The 10,824-nt window shown below is 40.7% G+C and overlaps 1 protein-coding gene across 5 annotated transcripts in view; it reads left to right on the top strand.

Moving 5' to 3' along the window:
* LOC106567492 (glucocorticoid receptor) overlaps positions 1 to 4,738 on the top strand; it is a 98,614-nt gene extending 93,876 nt beyond the window's left edge. For 2 of the 5 annotated variants that reach the window (XM_014136782.2, XM_014136783.2), the window contains 2 exons: positions 3,250 to 3,407; positions 3,951 to 4,738. In XM_014136782.2, the coding sequence (XP_013992257.1) occupies positions 3,250 to 3,407; positions 3,951 to 4,205 (413 nt within the window). In that variant the 3' untranslated portion in view covers positions 4,206 to 4,738. Of the gene's footprint in view, positions 1 to 799; positions 1,866 to 1,885; positions 2,466 to 3,249; positions 3,408 to 3,950 lie in introns of those variants that run through there. The other 3 variants (XR_001320085.2, XM_045693394.1, XM_014136784.2) reach the window with 3 other exon arrangements.
* The last annotated feature ends 6,086 nt before the right edge of the window (positions 4,739 to 10,824 follow it).

A 10,824-nucleotide genomic window follows, 5' to 3' on the forward strand; every position in this document is an offset into this window, starting at 1 on the left:
CCATATTTAAGCAGAAGATACTGTTTATTGCAACATTGTTGACTTGGATTGACTGGGGGGAAAAAAACGATTTTATGCCTTCCAAATTACTCAAAATGAGTGGTTTTGGAAAGCGCACACACTTAGTGTGTTTTGATTGCTTCCTAAGGAAATGAAAATGACATTTACATGCAGAGCTGTGCTTTTTTTAAACCAGTGAGCAATCTTCCTTGATTTTATTTCCAACCAGGACAGAATGTACACGTTTTCAAGTGTTTTATTTTGATTGGCTCATTGATAATGTTATCTACAGAATTCAAACTAGAAATGTAAAAGAAATACGCCAGGCGACCACTTTTTATCGATGTAGACCTATCGCCTGCTATTATAGACCTACAGACCTCTCTCCTGTTAGTATTGTAAATAGTAGTGGTGTAACGGACCGTAGTTGATCCACGTGTGTAGGCATTGTGCCACAACAAAGCCGTATGATCATGGAAATACATCGGGCATGGCCACACATTTAAAGCGTCATCACCCTGGTGTGTCAGTGATGGGAGCCAACTCAGCCAAGAGACAATAACTTCTCACTGTGGCATTTAAGCAGCCCTTTGCTGCAGAATCAGACGGGGCTAAAGCCATCACCAAATCTATTGGGATGTTTATCGCTGCAGACATGAGGCCATACTCTGTTGTGGAAAACAAAGGGTTTAAAAATATACTTCAGTATGAAGATCGTGCCAGATCTTTATGAACAGGAAAAGATCTTAATTGTTGATGAATTATCCAAGGCATCCTCTGTTGCCCTCACCACAAACAGGTGGACCTCCAGGGCAACGGAAAGCTACGTGACTGTGACTGCTCACTACACCACAGAGGAGAGGGAGATGCGAAGTCCGGTGCTACAGACACGCCCCCTCCCTATGAGAGTCACACAGGCACAAATCTGGAGCAGGTACTGCTAGGAGCAGAGTGGAAGCTAGAGAGGCCCAATAGCAATATACCAACCACCACAGATAATACCAAGTAAGTGCAGTGATAGAAGCTGGCTTGGTGCCACAGGTAGCTTGCTTTGCACATGTGATCAATTTAGCATCCCAAAGGGGAATCTCAGTGAACCAGATGGACCGCCTCTTTGGGAGGATCAGGAAGGTGGTTTCTTCTTCCACCGAAGCACAACAGCTGCTCATGTGCTTAAGACCAAGCAAGAAATCCTACAGCTACCGACCCACAAGCTCATACACCATGTCGCAACAAGATGGAACTCCACTTATGACATGTTGGAGCGCTATCTTGAGCAGCAGGCAGCTGTATACTCTGCCCTGACAGACAAGACCCTGAAAAAAAAGGAAGATATCGTCACCTTGTCTGATGATGACGTGAAAGTGGCAGAGGAGGTCCTCCAAGTGCTCAAACCCCTCAAAACGGTTACAACCCTACTGAGCACTGAAACTGCACCGTCTGTCCATGATCCTACCTCTGAAAACAAGGATTCTACAATCCATGGCCCCAAGTGAGGAAGACGGCACCATCACTAGAGATGTCAAGGCTGCCGTTTGAGAGGACCTGAACCCCAGATACCCCCCTTAATGTACAGGACTACCTTCATAGATGTACTGCACTGGATCCAAGGTTCAAGTCTCTGTCTCACCTAGACCCTGCCCTACGCCGGAGGACATACAGTGATCTCAACAATGAGATTGTGGCCACTGAAGAGGTACAAAAACAAATGAGTGAATTACTTAAATATACTGCAGTCTAATCTTAGTCTATGCCATTGCTATTAGAATCATCCATTTTTGATTTGGAATAATAATGGCTTTCATTAAATGTTATTGCCACAATTATAGTTCTATGAAAATAAATAATTAGTTAATTTAATAGACCATGTCATTTTTTTCTACAGGGTCAAGCCACAGAGCCGGGTCAAGCCACAGAGCCGGGTCAAGCCACAGAGCAGGGTCAAGCCACAGAGCAGACTCAGAGGAATCTCCTTCAAAATAATTTGGCCATGAAGGAGCTTTTCGGGGAGACCTTTGCGAGCAAGGACACAGGCAAGACATTTGCCAACACCATCAAAGAGGTGGCATCCTACAAGGCAGCAAGCAATGAGTGTAAATACCCTCACATTGCCATGATGGCAAGATGCTACCTGGCTGTGCCTGGCACTTCAGTTCCCAGTGAGAGGGTGTTTTCCACGGCAGGGGACATAGTGACTGTAAAGAGGTCTACCCTCTCCCCAGACAATGTAGACATCCTTATCTTTTTGAAAAAGAATTTGAAGTTATAAGCTCAGGTTTTTTTATGATGTGGACACAGGCTATTTTTTCATTCACTATTGTTCAAAGGAAGAAGGTATCATGCCTCATATTGCACTTTAATTTAACAATTGCGTATTGAATATTTTATTCTAATATTTTATTTAAACATTGAAAAGTTCCTTGCTTTAAGTGTTATTTTAGTAATAAATGGAAAGCAAAGTTATATTTGTTTCACTTTTTTTGGGAGGGCTGATCCGAAAAATGATCCGATCCGTGACTCAAAACTGTGATCCGAACCGTGAGTTTTGTGATCCGTTCTACCACTCGTAAATAGTCATTTGTCAGTTATTCTAGACTGTAGGCATAAAATCCTTCTCTTTCATGTTTGAAAAAGGACATCACTAGCTACATCCAAACCAGAAAAGTATACAGGGGAAAGCCAGTTTGTATCTCTCATCTGATAACACAATTGGAGAGTATTTTACCTTTAACCTCCTGTGTTGTTTTGCATAATCTCTTGTCCATTGAGTGCAGTTTTGCCTGGGCCCAAGTCCAAGATCCCAGAACCCTTCAGTCAAGGGTAGATCCTTCATCTGGCTCTCATCAGGGAAGAATGGGGCCTCATAAAACCCATTGTTACCTGTGGTTTTGCATATTTTCCATATACCTAAGTGTGGTTGGGATGGGATGGAGGTCAGTTTGTATGAGACGGTAGTGGCGAGACGTTAGTGGCAGGATAACGGGCAGTGTTCAGACTGGGAGACTCTCTGGGTAAAAACTGAAAGACTCCTTCCTGGCCTAACCTAACTGAATGTCATATTTTCTATTGTGTGAATATTGGTTGACTGAGTGAGGTTGCGTCCTTGACATCCGAAACTCTTTATTATGCCTTTTTGTAACGACAGAGACGTGAGGACTATATTGACATACATTGCCTACTAAAACAAATCATGCACGATGAGTAAGATGGTATGTCTGCTTGAACCCCTCCCTTGCTTCTTCCCCACAGTACCAAAGGATGGATTGAAGAGCCAGGCTGTGTTTGATGAGATCCGCATGACCTACATCAAGGAGCTGGGTAAGGCCATCGTCAAGCGGGAAGAGAACTCCAGCCAGAACTGGCAGAGGTTCTACCAACTCACTAAGCTACTGGACTCCATGCAGGAGGTGAGTTTGAGCCCACCTGCTCCCACAGCCACACAACAGCATTCAGCAACACTCAGTAACACTTGCTGACGTTTTCCAGGTAGTTATGGAACCCAGGACTATCCTGTCTTAATAAACACAAAGAAAATGAAATGAATGAGTGTACATGCATACTCATCACCTCTTCTACTCGTCAGCATACCAATAAATCAACCTGTTTCCTCTTGGTTGGAGTACCTTATATCAGGGAGTCAAGTCTGGAAGAGTGTGACTTGAATACCTGTTACAGAGATCCAATATGTATTAAGAGCAAGCAAGACTGTTTTTTTTTGTGTGTGTATTTGTGAACCTCTTGAGTTAGAGATGAGACCATTAGAATGTATTACAAGCTTAATTGTCCAGCTATGCTATCAATATCAAAGTTGTTCATCATGGCATCAATGAGTGGTTTGACATAGTGTGTGCTGTACCAAACTGTAGCTATACACCCTGGCATGTTGTTCTGTTGTTGCCATTGTGCTCTTAGTGAAAGACCTCTAAAGAAATACCTGGTTGTTTCCACAGATGGTGGGGGGCCTCCTGCAGATCTGCTTCTACACTTTTGTGAATAAATCCCTTAGTGTGGAGTTCCCTGAGATGCTGGCCGAGATCATCACCAACCAGATACCAAAATTCAAAGATGGGAGTGTCAAGCCGCTTCTGTTTCATCATGCCTTAAACCATGACAATGCCTTAAAACCCCAGCCTCCCCTCTCGCCAGCCAGACCCACCTGTTTTCCCTGCAGACGTCCCACCAGGTCACCTACCAGTACGGATTAATGTAGTGAGAGTGTGTACTCAAATCGGTTCTCAGAGGACTTGGGTGGATAGAGAATGTGAAAAAGAGAGAGAACAGGAGTGTAAGATTGACACTGACCATGAGCGACATGGCAACAAACTAACTGACCCTTCTGGATGAAACAAGGATTCAACTGTTCTGGAATCGCGTTTAGACCGTGAATCACTTCAAAACACTTGATTATTGTGAGATTGGAGGAATCAAATTTTAACAACAAAAAGAGAGGAATATTTTCTATTGATTTAATGCATGCACAGACCGCTGAAACATTTACGCAAGAATATCAGAAAAGGGAAAACGTGCCTTTTTTTTAGCTTTACAAGCTTTCCATAGCCATTTTTCTCAAACTGTCAAAAGCAAGTATTTTGCATAGGAATTTAATATAAACACCTTTGTATGTATTTGTCTGTTCTCTTTCTAAGCAGCCATGTTTATTTTCTAAAATGTGTAGTTAAATGATCCCCAGAAGTGAAGTGTACAGTAAATAATAAAACCAACAATATGTTCAATTCCATTCTCCGCAACCTTTCAGCAGTTGTTATGCTCAAACATTAGGTTGAATAGAAGGTTCCTGCCCATATCTGAGCGTATGTCACAGACAGTATATCAGGGTTCCCCAAAGTCAGTAATGGGCCCCCCTGGGTCCAAGTTTAGTTTTTTTCCCTAGGAATACACAGCTGATTCAAATAACCAACTCATCATGAAGCTTTGACTATTCCAATCAGCTGTGTAGTGCTAGAGCAAAAAACGAAATGTGCACCCAGGGGGGACCCCAGGACCGAGTTTGGGAAACCCTGTAGTATATCATAATTCAACAGTTAGAAAATCAGATCAACTTTTATGTGTGTAATAGGTTGTCTTCATGATAAAAGCAAGACTCATACAGCTATAAAACCATCCATGATTTGCGAGTTAAATGAAAATGGCAGCATTGGGCTAGGGAGATGGGATGGGAGTTTGCAGAATTGACTAATGATCATATGATTGGTGATACACACCAAGTGAGTGAGAGAGAGCGCAAAAAGGAAACGGCCTGAACGCGTTTGTTTGTTTGTTCATATGATATTAAAACTTATGTATCTATTTTTTATATGATCCGTCAAGCTGAATTTTAGAGCGCATACGCACGCACAGTCACTATTCTCTGGGAGTTGCAAACAAATTGTTCAATTACCCAAGCTTAAAAGAAAAATCCACTCAAGTGATATATTTTGGTATTTTTTTCATTGGTTTACTGTTGAAACAGTCCCAAAATGATTTGCATGTAGGATGTAGGATTTTCAAGAAGCAACATGTCACTTGCCACATCATCATCATGATGGCATTGCATTTTGCATCATTGTGATGGTTTAAAAGTCACCTGTATGTATTATTCTAGTGCCAAACTGCAGATTTTGTCAATTTTTATTCAAAATGGAAAAACAGAACTGTGTAATTGTTACACATAATTTATTTAGCCGTCCTCTCACATTAGTTGACATAACATTGTTACAGTGGCTTGCGAAAGTATTCACCCCCCTTGGCATTTTTCCTATTTTGTTGCCTTACAACCGGGAATTAAAATAGATTTTTGGGGGGTTTGTATCATTTGATTTAAACAACAAGACTACCACTTTGAAGATGCAAAATATTTTTTATTGTGAAAAAAAACTGAAAACTTGAGTGTGCATAACTATTCAACCCCCCCAAAGTCAATACTTTGTAGAGCCACATTTTGCAGCAATTACAGTCCCCAGTCATACCCCAGTCTCTTGGGGTATGTCTCTATAAGCTTGGCACATCTAGCTACAGGGATTTGCCCATTCTTCAAGGCAAAACTGCTCCAGCTCCTTCAAGTTGGATGGCTTCTGCTGGTTTACAGCAATCTTTAACTCATACCACAGATTCTCATTTGGATTGAGGCTTTGACTAGGGCATTCCAAGAAATGTAAATGTTTCCCGTTAAACCACTTGTGTTGCTTTAGCAGTATGCTTAGGGTCATTGTCCTGCTGGAAGGTGAACCTCCGTCCCAGTCTCAAATCTCTGGAAGACTGAAACCGGTTTCCTTCAAGAATTTCCCTGTATTTAGCGCCGTCCATCATTCCTTCAATTCTGACCAATTTCCCAGTCCCTGCTGATGAAAAACATCCCCACAGATTGATGCTGCCACCACCATGCTTCACTGTGGGGATGGTATTCTTGGGGTGATGTGAGGTGTTGGGTTTGCACCAGACATAGCGTTTTCCTTGATGGCCAAAAAGCTAAATTTTAGTCTCATCTGACCAGAGTACCTTCTTCCATATGTTTGGGGAGTCTCCCATATGCCTTTTGGCGAACACCAAACGTGTTTGCTTATTGTTTTCTTTAAGCAATGGCTTTTTTCTGGCCACTCTTCCGTAAAGCCCTGCTCTGTGGAGTGTATGGCTTAAAGTGGTCCTATGGACAGATACTCCAATCTCCGCTGTGGAACTTTGCAGCTCCTTCAGGGTTATCTTTGCTCTTTGTTGCCTCTCTGATTAATGCCCTCCTTGCCTGGTCCATGAGTTTTGGTGGGCGGCCCTCTCTTGGCAGGTTTGTTGTGGTGCCATACTCTTTCCATTTTTTTATAATGGATTTATAATGGTGCTCTGTGAGATGTTGAAAGTTAATGATATTTTTTTATAACCCAACCCTGATCTGTACTTCTCCACAACTTTGTCCCTGGCCTGTTTGGAGAGATCCTTGGTCTTCATGGTGCTTGGTGGTACCCCTTGCTTAGTGGTATTGCAGAGTCTGGGGCCTTTCAGAACTGGTGTATATCTACTCAGATCATGTGACAGATCATGTAACACTTAGATTGCACACAGGTGGACTTTATTTAACTAATTATGTGACTTCTGAAGGTAATTGGTTGCACCAGATCTTATTTAGGGGCTTCCTAGCAAAGGGGTGAATACATATGCACACACCACTTTCCATTTCACTTCACCAATTTTTACTATTTTGTGTATGTCCATTAGATGAAATCCAAATAAAAATCTATTTAAGTTACAGGTTGTAATGCAACAAAATAGGAAAAATGCCAAGGGGGATGAATACTTTTGCAAGGCACTGTATTAATCTATACTTCAGAGTGCTAATTTATGAAAGGAATATTGCAAAAAAAAATGAACTACACCAGCTAACGGGGAATAGAAGTAATGATTGTTATTCACAAGATCTTGTGCTGATGTTGCTTCCAGAGGCAGTTAGGAACTGTAGTGAGAGTGTTGAAACCCAGGACAGACGCTTACACGCTACGCGCTTCAGCACTCGGCAGTCCTGTTCTGTGAGCTTGTGTGGCCTACCACTTTGTGGCTAAACTGTTGTTGCTCCTAGATGTTTCCACTTCACAATAACAGCACTTACAGTTAACTGGGGCAGCTCTAGCAGGGCAGAAATTTGACGAACTGACCTGTTGGAAAGGTGCCATCCTATGATGGTGCAAGTCACTGAGCTCTTCACTAAGGCCATTCTACTGCCAATGTCTGTCTGTGGAGATTGCATGGCTGTGTGCTCGATTTTATACACCTACCAGCAACGGGTGTGGCTGAAATAGCCACTAATTTGAAGGGGTATCCACATACTTTTGTATATATAGTGTAGAAGTAATTATCTCATTTGATGTACTCACCACACACACCAGCTTATGCCATGTGAAAACCAAGGACAGACAAGTAAAATGCTTGTGGAGTGCAAGTGCAGAAACATTGCTAAAAGGCATTAGTATTGTGTTTCATTCAAGGTTCGTTCATAATCATTAGGCCAGGTTAGTTAACAAACACAAAATGGTAGCCATGTAGGCTAACTAGCTCAACCATTCTTCTCAGTCAGAGTGATGGAATGACCATGTGAGATGGATCCCCCTGGTGCTCCTCTCTGTATGCGTTCCCTGTATGTGTCTATCGTGTATTTTTGGGGGGAGGTTGACATATTTTGGATTACTTTCTCATACAAGTTTTATAGAGGACTTTGTCTCAGTTCTGGTTTTCAATTGGACAAACCAGCTTGATCACATCCTAATAATCACTGCATTGCCGTAGATGTACATACAGTAGCATAACATATCTCGTGAAAGTGAAGCAGTTTGTTGATTATATCATGTCTCATGACAACTTTTGACAGAATAATTTTACATACCTGTATATTCCTATCTGGGGAAAAAAGTTAGACTTAAAGCCTTGCGAAAGGGAGACCAAGAGCCATAAAAATTGGGTTTAAATTCAGGACAACTTAACTATCGATTCTTTAGAAAATGGGTTTCTTTTAAAAAATACAATATTTTCAATATCAGTTTGATCCTCTTTGATATGAATAATTTTACTCAATCATTTTGTACATTGGATGAGTAAGACGGTCATTATTTTGTTTTTCTGTTTGTTGGTTTGTGTTTGACAAAGATGGATGTATTGCATATGTACTTAGACAGTGTTAAAACATGTCTGACTTGTAAGTAACTATAAATTATATAAATCAATGGGAAAGACTATGAAAGCACTGTGTTTTAGAAAATTAGAAAATCAGGGTATTGGGAGGGGAAGAGGGACTGGAGTATATTTTGTATAGTACAACAGAGTGACCAAAGCAGAGAGAACATAAGTATTCAAGCAGTTACATTTACAGTAGCACTTATTATCCAATTATAGTGCTTATTATTTTATTTTAAAATATTTTGTAATGGTCTAGGCTTTGGTATTTTGTATATTGCTGTGAGAATTAACCAGTCGCTTCGAATGATTTTTTTTTTCTTATTTTTTTTTTTTTTTAGGTAAAAACTGTGTTTGAACGTAATCTACCGGAGAGAATTTGCACTACCACGTCTCATAATGAATAGGAAATGAGGAAGGTTGTCACTCAGTCTTTGACTTTCCTCATTTCCTGGTCTACGCACCACAAACTGCCTAAAATAATCTATAATGTTCATTCACTACCTCGTTTCAACTTCATACTAGTTGAGAAAGTCTATTTTCTGTATAAAATACATACAAATATTATCTTTAAAGATTAAGGGCAGATCATATTTCACTGGTATATGGCTTTCATTAACGTCTGTTGTTCGTATTTCAGTTCTGTAAATGTAATCCAATGTAAAGAATATATGTTGTGTATTTGTTTAAAAAAATATATGTATTACCTCTCTATTACACCTCTTCAGTAGTCAATGTCGATATTTTCTCCTGACTACAATATCTGTGTAGTTCTTTGGTTGGGTGCTCTAGCTTCGCTTCATGACCTCAGATGGTTATCAGTTGTTTCTCCATATAAATCTAAAATAAAGGGTTTCTCATTCACAAGTAATTTCTAAGGTCTCCAAATATGTCTTGATGGATGACTATTTTTTCTTAACTGCGCTGGATGACATCAAATGCGTCAGATGTACATAAAAGTCAAAAAGAGCTGAAAAAAGTACAATTTCCATATCACTGAATATTATGAAAATGTTTTGGCTGCCTGTCAAAAATCTTCTGGGGCTGGGAACCTGTTCACCACTTGAGAAATGACCGTAAGCCTATCCTATGTGTTTAAGGAATTACTGGCGCTTTCAAGACAACTGGGTACTTAGGAAAACCGAGCTCCAATGGTTTTGAATGGTCATCCAACTCTAATTACAAGTCGGGAACTCTGGCATCATCCTAGAGCTCCAACTTATCCGACCTGAAAATCACTGACAATTTTTCCCAGTCAGAGTTAGTTTTTTTTCCCCCCAGTTCTCTTGAACGCACCATACATTGCTAACATAGCTTGTTTGAAGTCTGAGGTCATGGATAGGAGGTGTGTTATCTGGAGCATGCGAACAGGGAATCTACAACGTCCATTATGAGGTGCATTTTTTTATTCCGGTGAAGTGTCGCTTTTATCTCAGCCAGCTCTGTAATCACAATCCTATTCTGTCATATTTAGTTGGGCACAATGTATCAACATTTTGCAAACCTATTTTTTTTTTTTTTTGGGGGGGGGGTTCCTATTGAACATCTTCAGGTGGTCCCTCCCTGTTTCAGGGCTTGATTCAAACCATATCGAGGAAGATCTGCGGTATAGCACGATTGAAATTTAAAGGCAATGTTCGCACGTTCACATAGACTGCATTCCCCGTAAATGCTGCATATGTCAGCTCAATTGAAAATTACCTTTACATTTCAATCGTGCTATTGAATCGAGCTCATAGTCCGTTTTGTTCTGTTTGGTGCCTAATGAATATGACCCAGGTGTGTCTTGCGATAGCTGGAGATCGAATTTCAATATTGAAACAATGTTGCACATGTCAGCGAGACAGACAGCAAGGTTAATACAAATCTGAAAATCAAATGCTAGTCTAAAAGAAATGGGTGATAATGTCTAGATGCTTTTTACAGTGTAGAGCTAGTCTTTAAATTGCCTGGCTGGGATGAGACAGTAGATTGCGCACTCAGATGGAACAGAGTAAATAGGCATTTCAACGTCATAAATTTAGCCGGTGGTAACTTGTTGAGTAGACACCGGCTGGAATGTGTTTTTTAACCATTCAGCATTAGACCCACCCGTTGTATGAAGTAGGGTTAGCATTACTTAGAACAGGTCTATAAAATCCAAGGCACCGAGACATGAAGAAACTAGGACAGCTC

The sequence above is a fragment of the Salmo salar genome, chromosome ssa13, assembly GCF_905237065.1.
Source record: "Salmo salar chromosome ssa13, Ssal_v3.1, whole genome shotgun sequence".
In the NCBI taxonomy this organism is placed as follows: Eukaryota; Metazoa; Chordata; class Actinopteri; order Salmoniformes; family Salmonidae; genus Salmo; species Salmo salar.